The 24980-nt window shown below is 38.5% G+C and overlaps 1 protein-coding gene across 5 annotated transcripts in view; it reads right to left on the bottom strand.

The window, feature by feature from the left end:
- PIK3R4 (phosphoinositide-3-kinase regulatory subunit 4) overlaps nucleotides 1–19403 on the bottom strand; it is a 73345-nt gene extending 53942 nt beyond the window's left edge. For 2 of the 5 annotated variants that reach the window (XR_003792348.1, XM_029214541.1), the window contains exons 1-7: nucleotides 19299–19403; nucleotides 18910–19036; nucleotides 17424–18194; nucleotides 9830–9963; nucleotides 8113–8695; nucleotides 3650–3784; nucleotides 1842–2063 (exon numbers count right to left, since the gene is read on the bottom strand). Coding sequence is in view for 4 of the 5 variants with exons in the window: in XM_029214541.1 (XP_029070374.1) it covers nucleotides 1842–2063; nucleotides 3650–3784; nucleotides 8113–8695; nucleotides 9830–9963; nucleotides 17424–18156 (1807 nt within the window). In the remaining variant the exon portion in view is untranslated. Of the gene's footprint in view, nucleotides 1–1841; nucleotides 2064–3649; nucleotides 3785–8112; nucleotides 8696–9829; nucleotides 9964–17423; nucleotides 18195–18895; nucleotides 19037–19298 lie in introns of all 5 variants that reach the window. The other 3 variants (XM_029214540.1, XM_029214542.1, XM_029214543.1) reach the window with 3 other exon arrangements.
- Between the last annotated feature and the right edge of the window lie 5577 nt (nucleotides 19404–24980).

Below are 24980 nucleotides of genomic sequence, written 5' to 3'. Positions count from 1 at the left end.
AGTGCCTCACAGATGGCAGAACGGGACGATGGGTGGAAGGAGAAGGCAAGGATGACCCATAGGAAGAAAAAACCAAAACATTAACAGAGGCTGTACGTGGGCTAGAGGATTGGAGGGGATTTGTTTTCTTCAAGAATTTTCCAATTTTTCTACAGCAAGTACATGTTACTTTTATAAACAAGCAAAAAATCAATGAAAATCATTTTAAAATGAAAAAAGAACTAACATAAAGGCCATTTTTCGGGCTTCCCTGGTGGCGCAGTGGTTGAGAGTCCGCCTGCCGATGCAGGGGACACGGGTTTGTGCCCCGGTCTGGGAAGATCCCACACGCCACGGAGCGGCTGAGCCTGTGTGTCCGGAGCCTGTGCTCCGCAACGGGAGAGACCACAACAGTGAGAGGCCCGCATACCGCAAAAAAAAAAGAAAAAAAGGCCATTTTTCAAAATACACATGAATTAACCAATAGATGAAGTTCCAAGAACCACCTTTTCCCAAGAAAAGAAATAAAAATAAGATTATTTGAAAGAAGAGAGCATGAAAGACAGAAAGGTGTGAGAAGCATACTGTATTTAGAAACTGAGTTAGATGGAGTCCAAGATGGAGGGCTGACATGAATCAATAAACTAATGTAAAAATTAAAAACAAACTAGAGATGTCTGAAAAGACGAGGTACAGTAATCTCCAGTTATAACAAAGCAAGAACAGCAATTTCAAGGCTTTTCAAAAGTAGAAAGTACCCTTTTCTCCAAAACATTACACAATAATATTCGCAAAAATAGGAATACTGTTGCTATATGAGTTTCTTTCCTTTTTTAATTTTTTAGGAAAAACATCCAACAGCAAACCTTTTAGCAGTTACTTTCCCAGATTATTGGAAATCAAAATCTAAACTCTATTACAGCCTTCTGCTACTACACGAGAAAGCTTGGATACCTGCAAAGCTTTCCAGTGTGCAGAACAGTCTTTAAATCTTTTGAGTTAATAGACAAGCTTTATAATCATGTGTAAAATGATATAAAAAGGGTTAGTGGGTAATTTTAATAATATGGCTTTAGCATATAACATTTCATAAATGACCCAAACTAAAACTGAAAAGGTCAGTACAATCAGGTGGAAAATGATCAGTTATTACTCCAAAAAGAAAAATATTAAATCTTGTGTCAAACATGACAATCTACCAAAATAAAGTCCATTTCTTTCTAATTTTGAATCTAAATGCAAGAGGAGTCATATGCATATAAAATACAAGATGTCTCTCTTCTTTAGATAAATCTGAAAATTAAGAATTGCAACATTCTGAAAAAGTAGGAAAAAAGCTGATTAATTTTTCACAAATTTTCAGTTTACAAAAAGCAAAGCCTACAAGCTTCAATTCTTTCTAGTTAGATTGATTTTCAATCATAATTATACTTTGTTATTCTCCGATTGTAAAAGTGATGCATGTTTACTATAGAAAATTTGACAAACATGAGATAATCACTGTTCACATCTTAGTATATTCAGACTTGTTATTGTTACCTTTACACAACTGGGTTCAGTCATTTTAATAATATTTCATGGTACTTTCCCAGGTCATTAAATTTTCTTTTTTTTTTTTAACATACTTTTTAATGACCACATGGTATCCCTTTATAAGGGTATATCAGTTTTATTAACCAATCTCTTGATCAACTAAGATACTTCCATCAACCAAAAGCAGCATGAAGACAGAAATACCAGGAACTCATTTCATTACTAATAAAATTTGGTAGTACTGTCACCTTTCAGACTGCATGAAAGTATCTGTTTGAGAAGGTAATTCAAATCTTAAAGATAAATTTAAAAACAAGCAAAAAACATACCAACTATACTATCAAAAAAAGCTCCACGCAGATGCCAATCATTTTTATCATTCAGGAAAGTGATCATGTGGGACAATAAAACATCATTGGCTTTCTGACGTCCAAAGAATACACACAGCCGTGTTATTCCATTTTCCATTAAGGTTTGTTTCACGATATTTTCAGGGTCACTTAGCAAAGTGACAACTTTCTGCTGGACCATTTCATGTAAGGCTTGGAGCTCTAAAAAAAAGGAAAAATATGATCAATTTTCTTTTCTCCAAACATATAGACCCAGTCTTTCTCACTCCTTGGAGAAAAGAGAATGATTACAGAAGCCACCAGAGAAAGTCTATAATTACTAAGTTTTTCCACTACTCAAAGCTCTGAAGGATAGTTGGGAAAATGAAATATAGATTGAATAACATCCTAATAAGCAGATGCCACAGGCATGGTTACTATCTCACTAGTTAATCTATAAGGCTCAAAGAAAACCTATGGGGAAGCACCAGAGGGAGATCATACTGCCCCAATAAGATCAACTTAATCAAGGACTTGAAATTACTGGACTGGTTCAGGATATAATCTGATGGTACAGGGCAATCCTTTGAGAAAGCATTTTTAAAGGTCGGTTAATTATATTTTAGAAAGCCAGAAAATACATTGCAAGTCCTGACAAGGCTTTACATGATCTAGCCACTGCCTTCTTCTCTGACCTTATCACCTACCTACCCTCCCCTTTTCATTTATTTATTTACTTAGCTGTTTGTCTTTTCCTTACTGAAACAATCTCAAGAGCAGGGATCTTTTCTGTCTTATTTACCACTATATCCCTAGTGCTTACAGCAAGCACACGAATTGCCTGATGCAAAGCTTATGTTTAACAATTATCTGCCAACTAAATGAATGAGGGCAGCCACTGTCAAGGGAAAAGGCAGTCTGAAAGGCACAATTCTATGTTCACATTAAGAAAAACTTCAGATTAACTCCCCAAAAGTTTTAATGCCTAGCTTCATTATTTAAAAGGTCCAATTACATGGTTATAGGATGTAGGACAGTATTATTTTCTAAGTAATTCCGTGAAAAAAAGTGAGGATTTCCTTTGTGATACATCCTTCTATAAGTTTAAAATTATTCCAGTGTCTTCAACTCCAAATAATATTTGCTGCATAAAATGATCCATTCTAACAAGTAACTGAGACACTACAGTTGTCTATAGCATAAAAATCTGAAAAGTAGACTTCTCTAGTTTTTCTGAACTAGAAACATCTTGAAATAGATCTAAGTACATTATTTGACTTCTAAATCTTTAACATAATAAACATTCATTAAAAGCCTGTTAAAAGCTGTGTGCATGTAGAGAAACTTGAGGCAGGGACTCTGACCTCACAGAATTTACCATCACATTGCTCCTTTACAGTAAAAGGTGTGGGTTCTGATACATAAATCATAGGTAGTATGAAAGAAACACAGTTTATGACTGAGGACACTCAAAATATACTCACATAAGGAGAAAAGGTTTAGATTCTTTGGCTATGGTGTTTCCAATGTTTTTTCCTTTTATTCTGTAAGAATTATATAATTCAGCTAGCTTTGCTGTTGACACAAACCAATTCTGGCTGAAAAACTACTGAGCTTAGAATCTGTGGTGACAAGTTGGTCATTTTCTGGCTAGATAACAATGTATAAGAGTAAAAGAGAACAGTCAGACAGCAGAATCCTTCCCTCTATAAATCTGGTATTCTTTCATTTTACATTAAAATTGTAAGTGAGAGTTTGTTGCAAGTTCACATCAGCAATTCATTCTAAATAACAGAAAATCATACAACCTGTGTCATAATTTCCACTGGGATGTGTAACTTCATCTATTTCTTCACTATTTGGGTCATTTTCCATACTGAGATTTTTCAACTGTACTAATTCCAGGAATCTCAAAGCTGTTTCTGCCAGCAGAGCTATGTTTTCTATAAAAGGAAGAAAATTCATAATAATTATAATCATAAATGTGTGTAATACTTATAATTTTTCTTCCCTAAGTCTTAATACATATAAATAATAATCATTAAGACTAAAGAAAAGCAGGACTTTTCAATTTAGCACTTAACCTAATCAGACTTTTAGTAACTAATCTCATAATCGACAACTATACCCAAACTACCTGTTTTAATAATAAATCATAAGCTTCTTTAAAAAATACAGAAATGTACAACATGATAACTATAGTTAACGTTGCTGTATGGTATATATGAAAGTTATTGGAGTAAATCCTAAGAGTTCTCATCACAAGGAAAAACATTTTTTTTCTTTTTTTTTTCTTTTTATTATATCTACATGAGATGATGGATGCTAACTCACTGCAGTAATCATTGCACAATATATTTAAGTCAAACCATTATGCTCTATACCTTAAAATTATACAGTGATGTATGTCTATTATATCTCAATAAAACTGGGAAAAAATACCAAATAGCCCAAAATATAGCACTCAAAACATCTGAGGCAAAAAAAGCTGAATACTTCCACAAAGACCTACCTTTTAAACAGTTTATCAGGTAAGAGATATGCAGTAGGCTAACAGAGAAACACATTTTCACATTAAAATCACAGATCAAGCCGGCCTTTGGAATCACACAGACCCTGGCTCAAACCTTGACCCTGGGGGCTTCCCTGGTGGCGCAGTGGTTAAGAATCCTCCTGCCAATGCAGGGGACACGGGCTCGAGCCCTGGTCTGGGAAGATCCCATATGCCGCGGAGCAACTAAGCCCGTGTGCCACAACCACTGAGCCTGCTCTAGAGCCCTCGAGCCACAGCTACTGAGCCCGCGTGCCACAACTACTGAAGCCCGTGCGCCTAGAGGCCGTGCTCCGCAACAAGAGAAGCCACCACAATAAGAAGCCCGTGTACCGCAACGAAGAGTAGTCCCCACTCGCCGCAACTAGAGAAAGCCCGCGCGCAGCAACAAAGACCCAACGCAGCCAAAAATTAATTAATTTTTTTTTTTTTTTAAACCTTGACCTTGGCACTTACTAGCTGGCTGCTTAACCAATCTGAGTCTCAGTTTCCTCATACATAACTGAGTCACATCCACCTCAAAGAACCATTACCAAAGTGCATCAACCCTTATTGGACTGCTTTACAAGTGATACTCTGAAGTTCTTAGTGAACCAAAGCGCCAGACTGTTTGTCACACTCCTGCAGTGGTCTGTATCTTCTCCTTTCTCTCTGATCATCTATTAAGACTATTTATACTCCTCACCACTGTGAAAGTATCTACTTCTAAGTTCTGCTATCACACTTGCTGTTAGCTATATCTGCTCTTTGCTTATACTTTCCTCTTCCTTCCATTTTTATTTATTCCTGTGCCTCTATCCTTCTTCTCCTCCCACTTCCATGCTTCCTAATATACGACTATACCCGCAAAGACTGCACTCTTTTCCTTCTCAGCTGTGAGTAGCACTGAACATAAACTACCTTATTTTATTGATTCTAAGACTCACTTTTTCTTCACTTTTTAACATCTCCGAAATTGAGATGCATCCCACAATAACTGACATTTTTGAGTCTACTGAATACAGTGATTCCCTTCATCCTGGAGTCCCACGCCCCACTGCTGCCAGGTTCAACACTGTTCTGAGTAGAACAAAAATTTACCTCTAAATAAGCAAGTTATTAATACCCTGCAATGCCTGCTCACCCTAAAGATGGGAGAATTCTACACCATCCCCTGATGGTTCTAGATGAATATCCCCACTTTAGTGAAAATATCTTTATTAGGAAAAATCTCTTACTTTCCGGGGCACCTCTCAAGTCTGAGCAGATCTATGTTTATCTCCCCATTTAAGTTCATAAACTACAACACACTTGTCAGTTCACTTTACACAAGAAACAAATCTAGACCAGCATCTCTGAGTTTAAAAATAATGCTATAAAAGAAATTTTTAATTGATTTTTAAACTTTTATAATTACTGACATGTGTGGTTTAATTACACTTAACCATACAAGTTCAAAGAGACTTTAGATTCTATCTAAAAAGGCAGCTTTATCATGCACTAAGCCATGGTTCAACATGGCTAGGTGGCATGGGGCACTGCAAGGTCCTGGCACTGACCCTGGGTTACCATGGACTCTTACCACTAAGACCCAGCACACTTGGGTAAAATAAAAGCAGGTTGCTTCAAAATCAAGGTCTAGACCAGCAGCTCTGAGAACTGAGAAAGAACTAGTCCAGATACACTTTGGTCGTGTCCCTTAGCCTCTCCCATCCCCAATTCCTCAGCTGGGAAATGAAGGCACTATAACATCTACTGCTCAAGGTTGTTCCAAGTGTCAGTTTCAAGAGATACACAGATCTTAAAATCTTAGAATCTAGAACCTATTTTAGAATCTCTATATCTTTTGCAACTAACCCTTGCAATCCTGAGCAGTATGTACAAAGCAGATTTTTCAATAAACAGTAGCTATTGTTTTTATGCTGTGACTGCTAGAAATTGAATATAAGTATGTTAATATGGTACCTACACATCAGAACCTTACCTACTTACCACAATTGAGAAAAGACCAAGATACACTGGGCCAAAAGTAGGTCATAATAGTCTAAACATACAGCTTGTTTTTTAAAAATCATAAGCTTTTCTTTCATTTAATTTTATCCAGTTCAATTACAGTTGATCCTTGAACAACACTCGAATTTTTTTTCAAGAGTACATACTACAGTATAACACAATCCATGGTTGGTTGAATCCACAGATGTGGAACCATGGATAGAGGGCTAACTATAAATTATATGGGGATTTTCAACTGTGTGGGGGGTCAGCGTCCTTAACCTCCACGTTGTTCAAGGGTCAACTGTATTTCTATTTATCAAGTGAATTGTAAACATGCTTTGTTCCAAATGATAAACTTGGATATGTCTTAAAGAAATCCTGAATTTTCTAAGCCTAAAATTTACACCTATAAAGCTATGGAAATCAGAAACCATAAATAAATAGGCAGATGGATAAATATTTTTAAAAATACGTATTTTTTAAAAAGCCAACAACCACCAATCACTTTGTGGATGTGCCTAGCCATAAAGACAGAGTCCAAAGACCACTTTTCACATTCTGTTAAAATAATGACAAGTAAATCATAAAATAATGAACTAATAATAATAAGCAAGTATCTTTCAAAGAAAGAGACAATATCATCACCACACGTTATGTACTACTTACAAAGACTTCAGAATTCCTGATTTCCATCAGATTACATTTTAAAAATAAATGATGAAATTATGTAAATGTTTCAATGACATTTTCCATGCAGAAATAAGCATTCGAAATTAATTTGGGGAGCTAAAAATATGAATCTGTATCACTTATTTTATGAGAATTACAAATAAAACAGGTAAGTTTGTTATATAACACACTCACCTCATCACAAAGAAGCCACACTTCTTAAGCATCATAGTAACTGAAAGGACCTTAAAATTCAGTAACTTAACAAACGGGCTAGGTCCTTTCAACACCAAATTACCCAGCAAAATTAATCTTTTTCAACAGCAATAGACTGTTATATCCTAATACTGATATTCAAACGTACGTATTTGTTCAGAGAAACTTTATAAAGGCCTAAAGACACTAGACCTGAAGCACATACTTGTGAACATTAGTCTTACTCCAAATTAAATATAATACTCCCAGGGCTTCCCTGGTGGCACAGTGGTTGAGAATCTGCCTGCCACTGCAGGGACACGCGTTCAAGCCCTGGTCTGGGAAGATACCACATGCCACGGAGCAACTAGGCCCCATGAGCCACAACTACTGAGACTGCGCGTCTGGAGCCTGTGCTCCGCAACAAGAGAGGCCATGATAGTGAGAGGCCCGTGCACCGCGATGAAGAGTGGCCCCCACTTGCCGCAACTGGAGAAAGCCCTCGCACAGAAACAAAGACCCAACACAGTCATAAATAAATAAATAAAATTTAAAAAAAACAAAAAAACATAAAAACAAAAAAACTGCCGCTCTGCTTCCCAAGCTTTGGACTAAAAATAATAATAATACTCCCAGTAAAATCATAAGATTCTGGTATTATATATTTTTCACTTAATAATTCTGATAACCTCAAAAATAAGGATACATACAAAGCTTGAGTTCCAGGAACAGATCGGCTATAAATATTATTAAAATGTACACAAATAGTTCAAGGACCAAAGTTCACTCTTGGAATTCCCAAAGATGTCAGAGAAACAAGAGGTATTATAGTCACTAACTTCAAAAATATGAGTGGCTATTACTTGGACAATAAGCTCTTACCAGCATAGGCTAGTCTAACAATAGTAGCATCATCCTGGGCTAAGTGGGCTATGCCTGGCAGAATATATTCCGGGTAGATGTTAACATCATTGCGAGGAACCTCTTTGACAAGAGCAAGAACTTTGGTCAACGTCCTCAAGGCTTCAGCCCTCACTCTAGGAACAGAGTCACTGCTGAAATGCAAAAGATACGGAGTAATACGATCCAAAAGAATTTCTACACTTAGTCTTGGGGCCAAATGGAGAATAAGTTCCAGAGCAGCAAGCTTGGAATCACAATATTTAAGGGTCTGTAGGCAGGATGTTATAACTGACACCAAGATAACCAGCCCATTTTCCTTAGGCTCTCCTTCTGCTTTCTCTGGCAGATCGTGTCCACAGAGATTGTGGATAATGTTGCCCAAATCCTTCCTTATAACCAGAATACGCTCATCTGCAGAAAGAAATGTTTCCTTGGCAAACTGGGCCATGTAGGGCTGAAGGAAAGTGTAAAATATTTCAGGAAAGGCATTGCCACGCTGCTGCTTTAAGTAATCTTCTGCCTCTAAACGTTTATCTGGTTCCCGGTGAATCATCTGAGTTACCTATACCAAGGCAAGAAAGGGAGTAAAAAATAGATTTGAGAACAGAAAATTAAATCAAATGAAAGCTACAACTGCAACTTAACACATGATTTAAAGGACATTTGAGGTAATTCTGACTCTTTCTAATCTTTATCTTTCAAACTACTTTCAAAACCTGACTACTGAGTAATATGTGACTCTACTACCATCCTATGAAGCAACAAGAAATCATGTATTAACATACTCCAGATGGGCCAGACACATAAAGAGGATTAGCCTTAAAAATCAGTCAAATTCACTCCTTTCACAGTTAAGAAAAGGTAGGCCCAAATTCATAAAGTTACTTAGCCAACACAACACGATAATGAGTGCCACACCTAGAACAGCCAGGTATGCCAACTCCTAATCCAGTGTACTGTTCACTGAACGTGAACTAAATTGGCTTCCTCTGGAGCATCTTATTTCTTAATATTTGCCATTCATAAGAGAAATCAAAATGCATGTTTCCCTACCTTACTAAAGAATATTTTAAATATACATATAACCTTTCCGTGGCTCAGAGTCATCATCATATGCATCACTTACTGTATTGATTGACTTAGAAAAGATCCCCTCAAACAGTACTGTGGATATACGGCTTACGTGACCTCCCAAAGAATTCCTCACACCTGTTCTGCTAACCTAATGTGTGATTCTACAGCTCCCCTTCCAGACCTGCCCTCAGGGTCAAGGGAGGTACACAAAGCTAGTTGCTTTTATATGAAATGCCCCTATACTGCTGTATTACATTCAAGTCGCTGTTTCCTGTCTCCTCATTTTAGATATTTATCCTCTTCATTTCTTACTAGCAAGCTCTACCCTGGACAATCTCTAACCCCCAAGCACCTCCTTACTTCCTTCCAAATCTGTCCAAAGCAGAGCTAAATATTATAATGGAAAGATGCGTGCGTGCATGTGTGTGTGTGTGTGTATGTGTGTAATATAAAGTCAAATGAGCTCTGTGCCTAAGGGGAAAAAAATTGTACACTTCTGCCTAACAAAGTAAAAACAATAGGCTGGTATATGAGTCCATGGGGTTTTACTGCTTGTCCCAAATTCAGAACATTCCAGAGAACTGACTAATGCAAAAGTGAGAAATATTTGTAGCATAGTTACCAATTCTCTGATACTGCAATCTTCAATTTTATTCAGCACCTGTTCAGGGAAAAACTGTCCATTTCTGTAAGCCAAAAGTTGAGAGAGATCAAACAGTGGCACACCTTCTGTAAAAAGCTCAGCTATCACGCAACCTGGAAAATAGCAGATATAATTCCATTAAAAATGAAATGCAAGATATTAACACAGATCAAGAATTCAGAGAATTCCTAAAACTCAAGATGCAAAACTCAAAGTAAACCGAATTAAAATGTTTAGTGCAACATACAACTACAGTCCAGCAAGACAGGAAAAATGTCTATTGCCTAATCATCAGTTTCTAAAAGTATGAAGTCAAAAAAGGCCTATTTAATTTTCCTCCTTCTTAAAAAAAATTAAATCAAATAAAATTACTTCCTGGTTCTATAAATGAAAACAATTACACATGTTATATACACACATACATTCAGAGATACAAAGATAGATTAAAAGCCATAAGAAAGTATTCTTTTAAAATATGAATTTATAGACATTAAGTTTATAAGAAACTACTGAGAAGTAACATCTGACAACTCAATTTATTCATCATTAAACAAAAAGTTATCAGGTGTTTAACACACACTAGACTCAGTGCATAAAACAGATAAAAACTCTGCCCTCATGAAGCTTTAATTCTAGGAAGAAAGAAATAAAGTAAACCAGTGAACAGACACACTTATAAAATGAGAAGTGCTAAGAAGTGTGGCTGTAAGATTAGAGAAGGAAAGAGAGATACCTTTCGTTTTGCACTTACATAATCTTCAAACAAGGAATAAAGCAACTACATTCCCAAAAAGACAAAGCAGTTTCACTGATCAGTATATGACATGCATTTTTAAAATCTTAAGGCGATCCTTAAACAACCTTAGTCACAGCCTTTGCATGTGTTGGTCCCTCTGCCTGGAATACTATACCCCCAAGCACCCTCATGGCTTACACCTAAACTTCCTTTAGACCTTGAATCAAATGTCATCTTAGCAGTAAGGCATTTCTTGACTGCCCAGTTTAAAATTCCAAGCACCCCCACTACAACTACCCCACACACGTTATCTAACACATTCCCCTTCCCCTTTCCCTGCTGTTTTTCCCCACATCACCAAATGCCACATTATATATTGTATGTATTTATTTCTTTATTGTCCATATACCCACTAGAATGCAGACTCCATAAAGGATTTTTGTCTATTTTGTTCACTGAAAAAACTCCAGCAACTAAGACAGTTCCTGATACATAATAAACACTCAATAAATTTCTTAATTTCTATCCATACAGTGTCAAGTTTTAGAATAAAAAACTAAAATAGCTATTAAGAACACCTTAAGCAAGAAGGAAATAGAAGAACTGAACAATACTATAAACCAGATCTAACAGACATCAAAGGAACACGCCATCTAACAAGAGAATACAAAACTCTTCTCAAGTACATGTGGAACACTCTCCAGATGAAACCATATGCTAGACCATAAAACAAGCTTCAATGAATTTAAAAGGACTGAAATCATACAAATTACATCCTTCAAACCACAATGGAATGAAAAAAATCAGTCACAGAAGAAAATCTGAAAAATTAACAAATATCTAGAAATTAAACAACACACTCAAATAACCAATGATCAAAGGAAAATTAGAAAATACTTTGAGATGAATGAAAACAAAAGCAACATACAAAAATGTATGGGATGCAACTAAAGCAGCATTTAGAGAAAATATATAACTATAAACACCTATTTTATAAGAGCTCAAAACAATAACTTAGGGTTTCCCTGGTGGCGCAGTGGTTGAGAATCTGCCTGCCAATGCAGGGGACACAGGTTCGAACCCTGGCCTGGGAAGATCCCACATGCCACGGAGCAACTAAGCCTGTGCGCCACAACTACTGAGCCTGTGCTCTAGAGCCCACAAGCCACAACTAGAGCCCGTGTGCTGCAACTACTAAAGCCCACACGCCTAGAGCCCGTGCTCCACAACAAGAGAAGCCACCACAATGAGAAGCCCGCGCACCACAACAAAGAGTAGCCCCTGGTCGCCGCAATTAGAGAAAGCCCGTGCGCAGCAACAAAGACCCAACGCAGCCAAAAATAAACACATAAAATAAATTAATTTTTTAAAAAAACTAACAATAACCTTAAGAAGCAAACTAAAACCAAAGCAAAAAGAAAGGAACAATAGATATTGGGGTGAAAATTTGTGAAATAGAGAATAAAATACAATAGAGAACATCAACAAAACCAAAAGTTGATGCTTTGAAAAGCTCAACAGAATTGACAAGCTTTTCTAAGAAGAGAGATGACTCAAACTATGAAAATCAGGTATGAAAAAGGGGACATTACTGCCAACCTCACAGAAATGAAAAGAATTATAAGGGAATGCTTTAAACAAATGTATGCCAAAAAACAGATAAACTATATGAAATGGAAAGATTCCTAGAAAGATAAAGATTACCAAAGGTGACTTAGAAAGAAAATCTGAATAGACCTTTTAAAGAGACTGAGTTAGTAATGAAAAACTTTGCACAAAGAAAAACCTAAGCCAACATGGCTTAACAGGTGAATTCTGTCAAACATTAAAATAATTAACACCAATCCTTGACAAATTCCAAAAACAGAAGAGGAGGAACACTTCCCAAGTCATTCTATGAGGCCAGTATTACCCTAGTAGCAAACCAGACAAAGACATCACAAGTGAAGCAAACTACAGACCAATCCCTGATTAATATAGATAAAAATCCTCCAAAAAATATTAGCAAACTGCATACAGGAATTAAAGAGTCCATACCAATAATAATAAATAAATGAGGGGAAAGACAGGACACTTGAGCACACAAGAATGCTGAGGGCCTACTGGTAAATGTGGAAGTAGTGCTGGAGTTGGAAGATCATCATTCTGCAACCATCATAGTAAAGACTGGATCAGGCAAGAATGATCAACAGACACCAAATCAAACAGGAAACTGTGATGACTGGCAGGATATTTGCATGGTCTTAAAGTTTCTTCCCACAGGTTGCTTATTAGTTGCAAGGGATTAAAAAAACAAAAAGTAACTACAGAGGGGAGAAATTGGGCAAGAACTTGACCATGTGATCAAAATTAACATCACCAACAGACACCATTTGCCTCCAGATACGATACTGTGAAGACATCTTCACCTACACAGTATTCCTACTTAGAATGAATAACCTGAATCTAATCACAAGGAAACAGGATACATACAAAATGAGGACCATTCTATTGAAAAAGAAAGAGGTGAGGCCGAGCACGTACACACAGTGCAGGTAAAAGCTGGTGAAAACTTAATAAGGTGTAAGTCTAGTTAACAGTAATGAACCAATGTCAACTCCTGATTCTGATATGGTACTACAGTCATATAAGATGTCACTGGGGGTAGCTGTGTGAAGGGTTCTTCATTATTTTTGCAACTTACTATGAGTCTATTATTTTAAATAAAGAGTATAAAAATAAGTTTTAAAAATTTAAGGGGAGAGGTATTCTTCAAAAAATGTCAATGTCATAATGACAAAGAAAGACTGTGAAAATGTTCCAGATTAAAGGAAGCTAAAGAGACATGACAACTAAATGCAATACCTGACCCTAGACTGGGTCGTGTCCTGGAGGAGGAAAAATGCTATAAAAGACGTTACTGGGTCAAATACAAAATTAGAATAAAAAGTGTAAACAATTCTATCAATGTTAAATTCACTGCAGTTGGTAACTGCAACATACAGTTACATAAGCTTTATGTAAGAGAATACTGGGGTCTTAGGAAATACTAAAGTATTTGGGGCAAAGGGCCATGGAGGGGTGGGGAGGAAGGGTGGGGAGTGTGGGGTACAGAATGCAGAGAAAAGGTATAAGTGATAAAGCAATTGGAACAAGACGTTAACAACAGGTGAATTTGGGTAAAGGATTTATGTAGGATCTATGTACTATTTTTATTTTTGCAAGTTTTTAAGTTTGAAATTATTTCCAAATACTGTAAAAATAAAGAACATTTATTTACAACTAAATGGAGATTGTTTACAGACTGAACTACATCCCTCACCACCCCCCTAAATTCCTATGTTGAAGCCCTAACACCTTAGAATGTGACTATTTGGAGACAGAGCTTTTAAAGAGGTAATTAAGGTTAAATGAGGTCATAAAGGTGGGGCCCTAATCCATTATGACTGGTGTCCTTATAAGAGGAAGGAACACCAGGAGAAAAGTGGCCACCTGGGACTCAAGGAGCGAGGGCTCAAGAGAAATCAACCCTGCTGGCACCTTGATCTTGGACTTCCAGGCTCTGAGGGAACTTTCCAGAACTGAGGGAAAATAAATTTTTGTTTAAGCTACCCAGTCTGGAGTATTTTGTCATCTCATCCCTAGTAAACTAATACAGAGGTAAATACAGGATTTCTTTTCTTGCAACTTTTTTTTTTTTTTTTAATTTTTTGGATGCATCACGCACCACACAGGATCTTATTTCCCTGACTAGGGATGGAACCCATGCTCCCTGCAGTGGAAGCTCAGAGTCTTAACCACTGGACCGCCGGGGAAGTCCCCTTTCTTGCAACTTTTAAAATGGTATTCTGGAAGAGGTGTTATGGGTTGGTATTTCCCTATAGAACAATTTGTTCAAGTTGCCTTTATCATCACTGAGTCCTTCTTTATCATTCAGATCTCATATCAATGTCACCTTCAGGGGAGGCCTTCATTTTATCTACCAGCCCTTGTCATCCACTTAGAAATCATAGCACTTCATCACAGCACTTATCACTAATCAAAATTAACTTTCTAACTTATTTACCTTTTTATCCTCTCTCCCTGCCCACACTTAGAATGCAAGCTCCATGAGTGCAGAAACTCTATCAGTATTGTTCACAGGTGCGTTCCCAACACCTACACAACAGTGCCTTACACATAATAGGCACTCAAATACTTGTCAAGTGAATGAATGAAAGATCTCCAGCAAACAAGGCTCTGCCCATATATATGACCAGAGACAGGGAATATATACACTTCTCCCAAACTAGCAGCCAGGAACCATGGATAGGCCTTAGGATGGGGAAAAGTAACATTCAAACGCAGAGAGCCTAACATTCAAACCCAAAGAGCCTAAATCAAATCTTAGGAGCAGTGGGAGGTGAAGAGATCCCACCCATCTCTTTCAGAGAAATGAAAGAAATGAAATCTTCAGCCAAAACAATGTAGAGCTCTTTACTCTGGAAAAACAAATGCTAAGTAAGAATTCTGTTGAACGTCACAAAACTATAATGACTATAATGCACACAGAAAGGATAAATATAAACTCTTCATCAATCCCTGAAATTTTAAAACTATAACAAACTTCCAGTTATAAAATAAATAAGTCATGGAGATGGAATGCAGAGCAAGGTGACTATAGTTGCTAAGAGGGTAGATTTCAAAAGTTCTCACCCACAAGAAAAAAAAATTTGTAACTACATATGGTGACAGATGTTAACTACACTTGTGGTGATCATTTCCCAACACATACAAATATCAAATCATTATGTTGTACACCTGAAACTAATGTTATATGTCAATTATACCTCAATTTTATTTTTAAAAAAAGCTACAAATGATCCGCTGAAGCTAGAAAGTGATCACATTTCTAAGCTGGAGGAGTCCTATTTACATAACAGTAAGTTTAAAAGGTAAAAATAGTTCAAGAAAAATTTAGATAAATTCACTGATCAGGTTGGGACTGATGGATTACATTTCTAATCTTGTTATATTTACAGTGTGGAAGCTACCCCACCTCATCAAAAATACCCTCCCTCAGTATTACCTTGGGACATAGACTAGTGAGCTGAACAGACCAACAGAGAGAGGTACAATCCTGTGTAACAAAGCTCATTTGTTCCCCTAGATGAAATACATTTCTTCATTAATTATATCACTTTTCCTAAATAATCTAAAATACAACTCAATTTATGTTTTCTTTGTAGAAAACCTACAGGTGAGAAAAAGATTAAAGCCAACCTTTGCAAAATTTACAAAAAATGGCAGTGATGCTAGAATTCATATGGTATTCCTCAGGATACCATCCTCAGCCCACTTCTCCAGAAGTTCATAGATAGCCTACAATCCATGACCAAGCTTCATGTGGTCTGTGTATGTAATGTATATGAATGTATGGTACTTTTTTCCAAAGAAGGAGGTCCCTGGTTTCATCAAAGTCTTTAAGGGGAGCCAAAAACATTTAAGAATCACTTCTGGACATATATACACTACCACTGCTAGTGGGAAGCAGCCGCAGAGCACACTACCACTACCACTACCACTGGACATATATACACTACCACTGCTAGTGGGAAGCAGCCGCAGAGCACAGGGAGATCAGCTAGGTGGTTTGTGACCACCTAGAGGGGTGGGATAGGGAGGGTGGAAAGCAGAAACTAACACACCAGTTTCTCCACAAACTCCCCAACTAGAAACGCATTCCCTTGGCTACAGTAACTACTACCTATTTCCTGATAACTACCAAATCTCCATCTCCACCCCACATCTCTATGTACCAAACCTTTGTAACAACTGCCTGTCACACATCTTCCCCTGCATATCCCCTGACACCTTCAACTCAACATCTAATACAGGCCTCAGCATCTTCCCACCCCTTATCTTTTCCTCCTCGTGTGTCTTCTAGCTCAGTGACTGGTATCACCATCCCCCTGGTTTCCCAAGCCGGGGGAACAGGAGTGTTCTTGATCCTCCAATCAAATCCTAACAATTCTACCCACTAATTATCTCTTAAGCATTACTTTTCTCCGCTCCTTCTCCAACTGTCACAACTTGAAACCAGTCAGCACCATGTCTTACCTGAATTGTGGCAGCTGACTACTAACTGGTTTTCCTATCTCCTGCTACGGTCAGTGTTTTGTCTAAAACACATATCTGATAATGTCCCTATAGACTAGCATGGGCATACCAGACCCCTTCTGATCTGGGCCTTGCTTACCTCACACCCTACGTTCCAGATGTACTAAAGTACTTAAAGTCCCCTAATAAATCAATGCATCATGCTCTGGTCTTCAAGTCTTCATATAAGCAACACCCTCTGCCTGAAACAAACTACCCTTCCCATAGCTAGTTCCCAATCACCTTTCAGGTCTCAGTTTAAATACCTTCCTTCCAATAGAGATGCCTTTCCTGATCCTGCCACTCTACCCATCACCACCACAGAGATTCATTTAAGTATCCATACGTTCCTGTAACAGCAGCCTAAGCTTATCACCACCACAGCAAACCACAGTGCACTGAAATGTCTTTTTTCAATATCATATCTATCTCCCCATTAAAGTGTAAGCACCCTTAAAAGAGAAACGTAATTACCCATCTATGTCTCTAGCACTTAAGACAGTGCCTGACATATACAGAAGAGAGAATTCAAATATTCCTTAAACATCTGAATGAGTAGACCACTCTTTGGATTTTCTAGGTACTGAAACATGTCCAGTGAAAGAATACTGCAACTATCTGAAAAGTGCAGGGGGATTTACCAAAAAAATTAATTTTCTATGTTCAAGAGTTAAAATAAATGCACACTCCCACCCTAGCAAAGTTGACCAACTCACATACCTGCTGAAAAGATATCCATTGCTCGCTTCAACTCTCCTCTTGTTCTCTGATTGCTATTTAAGTCTACAAGTGGAGTTGAAGGATCTCTCATATATTCTAACTCAGTGGCAAACAATCCACCATCAACAAAACGTTCAGGAGCAATATAACAAGTTCTCCTCCGTGAAGTGTCAAAAAAATAGTTGAAATCTGCCGGGTTGTCCTCTGGAAGATAAGTGGGTTTAAAACTGGCAAAATCAGTTAGAAGGACCCAATTCCAACTGGTGACCATCACATTCTCAGTCTTGATGTCCCCATGACGGACTCCAGATTTGTGTGCTTGGTCCACGGCTGTGAGGATCTGGAAAGCGATCCAGCGCTTCTCAATGTTATTTAAGAACGGACGGGTGCTGATGCGATCATAGAGGTTGTCTCGCACATACTGCCTGAAGAGCATGGCTGCCTTCTCAGATGCTTTTTCTGCTGCTTTCTGGAATGGCAGGCAGTTCTGTGCAGAATGAAGCCTGATTTTCAGTTCCTCAAGCTCTTGTTTGTAGCTGGTTAGAGGCAACGTGGGATCCTGAATTGCAAAGACCTTCACAACCACCAGGCCTTCTCGGTGTTTCGCTCGAGCAACTTTAAAGAACCGAGTACTCCCCAGACTCTTATCATATTCAAAGTCATGGATGTCTGAGAAATAACTCTCCACAGAAAGGATCTGGGAGGGAGCAATGCCGGCGAGCTGGTTTCCCATAATGGCAGCAAGCACCTCAGTAAGTTAGGATACAACACCTATTTAAAAAAAAAAAAAAAGGAAGGAAAGAGAAAAAGAAAAGAAACAAGCAATGAAACACCATTATTTGTGTGGCCTCTTCCTATAAGATAGATATACCATATTTCTCTTCCACCGAGAGCACTGTACTTATCCTTCTGGGCAGCTTCTAAATTTCAGACATGTTTATCTTAAAAGATCTTGTTATTTTACATTGTCCTTTCCAGGAGCTGACTTATATGTAAATAGGCCCCATCTCTATTAAGTTGAAAATGTTAGAATGTGTATTTTACGATATTTAAATTTAAAACTTAATGAGCCTTTACTAATGTGTTCAGTATTATGCTGGGGCTATAAGAGTTACAAAAGTACTATATGACACAGTCTTTGTCCAAGAAGAACCTTTAGTCCTGATAGAAAACCCAAACACATAAAAAACTTAAATCTAACTAAGAATCGCCTGATACAAACAGGTCGGGCTAAAAAAATCCAAACAATCAGCATATCCTGAGCCCGCCCAGCCTAATTCCAGTGTGCCTTCCCACTCAGCTAACAGAAGGCACAGAGTGTTTTGGTTTGCCATAACGACAAGGAAGAACCCCTGGTAGAGATGCTAAAGAAAAGTAAACCAAAATACCGACTTGCCAAACACAGCCCAGGGTCCTCCTAGCTCAGATTTTGCAGGAAATGAAAACACACATGTACACACGGCCGTGCACACCTGCAAACATTTACCCTGGGGGACTCTGGGAAGTGTCACAAGCCGATCGCTCGCTCACACGGAGGTCATGGCACGTCACTTCAGGGTCTGGGCGGGGAAGGGAGTCAGCAGTCCGGCGAGTCTTCTCTACGAGGGGTCCTCCTTTAAAGAAGGGAGAAGGGAATCCTGCAGGAGGTTCGCAGAGGAGTCCCAGTCTCCCGGACCCCGGCGGTGCGCGGGGGAGAGGCGGGAAGCTCTCGGGGCCGCAGCAGACACCGAGCCACGCTGAGGTGATCCCAGACCCCAGGGAGTCGCCCCGCCAGCCCCCTCCTCCGCCCCGCCTGCCACGCGTTCCCGGCCCTCGCCTTCCTCTCGCGCGGGCCTGGACCCTCGAGACCCTCTAACTCCTTGAGGACCTCCTCACCCGCAGGAGGTGGAACTCGGGAGACAGGCAGACAGCGAGGTACAGGGAAACTCCGCTACTCCAGCGGCTGCAGACGTTGTGAACGCTGAACTCCCGGGAAAGCCACCGGCTCTGACCCTACTTCCTGCCGCGGAGCGGAAGTGACGGCCTGAGGAGGAGCGCGGGTCCGGAGCTGGTTGCTAGGAAACGAGGGAGGGGCGTGGCCGAGCTCCCTGAGCCTGGGCGAAGAAAAGGAGATTCCCTGACAGCAGTCTGTTCCCCATCCAGGTCTTCTACCCAATCCCTAAACTCTGAAGCTTTCTGACATCTCCCAGGACCTGTTCAGATGCCCTTCACCCAAGTACACCAGAGCAGAGTCCTTTAAGAGGATTCACAGGCTTAGGAAAGTTAATATATCCCAAGTTGAATTTTTTAAGAGATTTATAGAGATATTATTTACATACTATAAAGTTCACCTGTTTGAAATACACAAATCAATGGATTTATATATTTTTTTTACAGAATTGTGCAATCATTCCTATAATCTAACTTTAGAACATCTTCCTCCTGACCCCCAAAATGAAACCCTGTAACTATTAGCAGTCACTCCCCATTCTGCCCATTGTTTCTCCCTATCCCAGCCCTAGGCAACCACTAATCTACTTCCTGTTTCTTGCCTATTCTGGACATTTTGTGTATATGGTATACAACATGTGGGTCTTTGTGACTGACTTCTTTCACTTCATGTGTTTTTGAGGATTATCCCTGTTGTAGCTTGTATTTCATTCCCTTTTATTGCCAAATATTCTATTGCACGAATATTTCACATTTTGTTTACCATTCACTAGTTGATAGACATTTGGGTTGTTTCCACTTTTTTGGTTATTACAAATAATGCTGCTATGGACATTCGTGCATAAGGCTTTTTGTGATCATATGTTTTCACTTCTCTTGAGTAAACACCTAGGAGTGGAAGTGAAATGGAGCAGGACCCTATGGTCCTTCCCAGCCGTGTCCTCTGCCTGCCTTTTGTCTGTGCAAAAACTTTAGCCAAAGAATAAGTTTAATCAGAGAAGTGAGAAAATGCAGAAACAAAGGAAAACAGCTCAACAAGACTAAATAATAATAGTTTAGTCATTAAGCATAGTCAAGGACTTTTAGCTCCTCCTCAAGCACTGTAGATAATATTCTGAGCCATATCCTATGAGCTGTCTTGTAGATGCTGAGACCCCCACCAGGTGGAAGAAGTTAACTACATGATGACCAGACTGTAGCCATGACTTAAGCTACCACAATTCCAAGAACTGGCCTCAAGGAACTGGGAACAAACCAACCCTAGAACTGAAGATTAATTGTACTTAAAGCAATCAAGATGACGCTGGTCAGACCACCACATGACCAGTTTCAAGGTGACTGTCAGAGCTGACAGTGCTGTTTCTGCATGTAGCCCCCTCCTTCTGTCTATAAAAGCTCTCGCCCCCTGATTGTCATGGCGGGAGTCAGCCTTTGGACAGAAGTCCACCCTCCCCCCCCAGTTGCTGGCATCCAAAATAAAGCAAACTTTCCTTTCCACCAATATTGGCTTTTGAGTGGCGAGCAGCCAGACCCCACTTTCAGTTACAGAAGTGTGGAGTCACATGGTAACCCTATGTTTAACGTATTGACAAACTGCCAAACTATTTGTCAAAGTTGCTGCATCATTTTACATTTCTACCAGCAATGTATAAGGGTTTCAATTTCTCTACATCTTCACTGACACATGTTATTATTTATCTTTTTTATTATGGCCATCCTATTAGGTGTAAAATAGTATCTCATGTGGGTTTTACTCGCATTTTCTTAATAACTAATGATGTTGAGTATCTTTTCACGTGCTTACTGGCCATTCTTATATCTTCTTTGGAGTAACGTCTATTCAAACCCTTTGCCCATTTTTTTAATCCGGTTGTCTTTTTATTATTGAGTTTTAAGATTTCTTTATATATTATGGATACAAACCCCTTATCAGATTTGCAAATAGTTTTCCTCTGTGCTGCCTTTTTCTTTTATATTGGTGTCCTTTGAAGCACAAAATGTTTTAATCCAGAGCTGAATTTTTTTTTATTATCCCAGCAACTTCCTCTCCTCCATTCTTCCCCATTTCAGTAGGCAGCACTACTACCCACTGGGTTCCTCAAACTACAGATTTGGAAGTCCTTAGATCATCCTTGACATTCTTCTACTCTTTCCCTCTTTCACCCACCCATCACCTGCTCTTGTTGATTCTACCTCCAAAATATGCTTTGAAGCCACCCACTGCCATCTCTCCAGGGCCTAAGCCAAACCACCATTATTCTTATGATGTCTGGATTTTGAAATCTACTACTCAGAAAAGGCATTCTGCACCCACAATATTATTTTTTATCCTCCTGCCATGATTTCTTCTGGGTCTTTTTGTATTTTTAAATTTCTGAAGTATGGATCCAACTTTATTTTTCCTCTAGAGGGATACTGTAATATCAAAACATGTTAACAAGTAATCCATTTTTCCTCCAGTTATTTGAAATGACATATTTACCATATACAAATTTCCTATATATAGTGAGTCCTCTGATGAACTCTCTCTTCTGTCCATTGAGTTGCCATTTAATTCATCTGGGAGTACTGTTTTAATCACTACAAAATTGTTTCAACATCTAACATGGCTACTATTCCAGTAATCTTTTTTAGAATACAGCTACAGTTATAAGACATGTATGCTTACATCCTTCCAGATTCTCCCCCTTGTTTTTAGACTAAAGTTAGAAATCCTTAGTTTGGCCTACAAGACCCTGCATGATCTGACCCCTGCCCACCCTGACAAAATCTGCTCATCTTTCAAGTTCCAGATTAAGTGCCAACACTTCAGGAAAGCCTTCCCTGAAACCGCCCCCTGCCCATTATATAATAATCTCATGGACCCTAAACTTTTTCTTCATAGCACTTATCATTGAAATCATTTCATTTTAGGGGGTAACTATGTGCTTAATGTCTGTTTTCCCACCAGACCATAAACTCCGTGAGGACAGTGATTTTGTAATTCTTATTCACCAGGATATTTTCAACACCTAGGACAGTATCTGACACATGGTAGGCATTCAGTAGATACTTGTTGAATAAATAGATGTGGCCTTGTCAGAAATGTTACCATTAAAGACAAGATCATGAGTCCCAGGATGAGGAAGTTCTAAAATACATATGAGAATTAGTACAAATATTACTCAGTCATTAAAAAAAAATGAAATAATGCCATTTGCAGCAAGATGGATGGACCTAGAGAATATTATACTAAGTGAAGTAAGCCAGACAGAGAAAGACAAATATCATATGATATCACTTATATGTGGAATCTAAAAAAATGATACAAATGAACTTATTTACAAAACAGAAACAGGCTCAAAGACATAGAAAACAAACTTATGGTTACCAAAGGGGAAAGGGGGGAGGGATAAATTAAGAGTTTGGGATTAACAGATACACACTAGTATATATAAAATAAACAACAAGGACCTACTGTATAGCATAGGGAACTATACTTAATATCTTGTAATAACCTATAATGGAAAATAATATATATGTATACATATACACATATATATGTCTGAATCACTTTGCTGTACAACTGAAACTAACATTGTAAATCAACTATACTTCAATAAAAAAACAAATAAATAAAAGAATTAGCACACACATGCAGTTATTTAGCAGTTAGTATTTTAAGATTATGTTTACATTTCAGACTCTGATTACCATGTAAGTGCTTTAAACATCTCTCCAATAGAGAAGTCATGGTGTAAAACTGTGATAAATCTGTCTCAGTTTAGAGTACTACTGCGTTTTCTCCACATCTATTTTTTCCCCACCACTACATTTTGTGAAATAACTCATGAAATATTTTTTAATGCTTTCTGCACTCGCCTCTTGGTTTTCTTTCCTTTCCTTTCTTTTCTTCTGTTTATAAATAGCAATCATGTCTACCTGTGGAGATTTTTTTTTATGTTCTTTTTTTTTTTTTTTTTTTTGCGGTACGCGGGCCTCTCACTGTTGTGGCCTCTCCCGTTGCGGAGCACAGGCTCTGTACGCGCAGGCTCAGCGGCCATGGCTCACAGGCCCAGCCGCTCCGGGGCATGTGGGATCTTCCTGGACCGGGGCACGAACCCATGTCCCCTGCATCGGCAGGCGGACTCTCAACCACTGCGCCACAAGGGAAGCCCAGTGGAGATTTTTTAAAAAGAATCTCACCTAGTGTTTTTCAGAGTAAATTAAAAAATAAAATTTCCTTGCCACTGGCAGAGTAAAAAGAAGAAACAGCCAGCAAACACTCCTCTATTCTCTGGCCAGCAGCCTCTCAGCTGCATTGTGGCAGTGACAGAAAAAATAAATGTTTCTGGAAAGTAGCTGTACCATAGAAACTATACTTTCCACCCCATTCTACCCCTTGAATATAAGTGGGGCCATTTGACTAGCTCTCACTATGAAGTACAAGTGGAAATTATGTGTTTCACTTCTAGGTCAAGGCAGTTAAGAGGGGAATGAATTTCACTCTCTTCTTCCCTTCAGCCTAGATGCAGGGGATTTCAAGGCCGTAGGTAATGCCAGAGCCACAAAATGGTAGAAGCCTGTGTCCCTGAATTACTGTCTGAAGAAAGACCACCTGTTAAACACCAACACCCATATAAGACCTTTACATAAGCAAAAGCAAACATCCATGAGTTAAGCCAGTGAAACGCTGATGTTTATTTGCTACGGATATTAGCCTTACCTTAACACACACTTCATCGTCGTCCTGACCTCTCCTCATTCCTCCCTCCCCCAGGCTGCTTTTGCCTCACTTCCAATCCCGGGAGGTGTCCACGTGGACTCTCTGCAAGCCTTGCATCCTAAGGAAAAGGAGTAAAGAGAATCCCTAATGTAAACAACACCCTGCAGTTAATAGTATATCTTTTCTTTTTTTTTGTAGATGATTGCAGGATGATAGATGTAAAAGGAATTGGAAATTACCAATTTGTAACCTGCAGTATAACAACTGGTTCCCACAAGGATCATCGATGGATTCTAAAATCATTGGTTGAAAGGCTGTTGGGCAACAAGATAGACTAGACTCATGGTGCCCAAAGAATACCTACAGGTTACTTTCTACATTGGAAAGGGCGAGAAATAAATCTTTTATAGTGGAAAACTCTGGCAGTAAACCCTTTATCCACATGTTCAAATGTAACATGACTAACAGTACACAGTATCTCCCAATAAAGCATTCTTACCAAGAATCTTTAACCTGAATCTAATCAAGCCCCTAGACCTCACTGTCTAATACGGTAGACACTAGCCACATTTGACACATTTGAAATGTGTGGCTGAGATGTTGAGATGAAAACACACAGCATTTAAAGAACTTAATACCAAAAAAATTTTTAAATTCTCATTGATACCTTTTCAATATTTATTATATATTGAAATCATATTTTAGAAATAATAGGTTAAATAAATATCTTGTATATCTTATTAAAATTAATTTAATTATTTTTTTACTTTTTTAAATGTGTCTACCAGATAATTTTAAATTACATATGTTGGCTCAGGCTATATTTTTATTAGCAAGCCTTGCTCTAGCCCTAACTTCCAGACCATAAAAAAATAAAATAGAGGAATAATTTAAGCCATATCATCAGGAAACAATCTTATGAA

The sequence above is a fragment of the Monodon monoceros genome, unplaced genomic scaffold, assembly GCF_005190385.1.
Source record: "Monodon monoceros isolate NGI ecotype Baffin Bay Population unplaced genomic scaffold, NGI_Narwhal_1 Super_Scaffold_11, whole genome shotgun sequence".
NCBI lineage: Eukaryota > Metazoa > Chordata > Mammalia > Artiodactyla > Monodontidae > Monodon > Monodon monoceros.
Note: the sequence above shows the minus strand (reverse complement) of the source record. Positions and strands in the feature narration are given on the sequence as shown.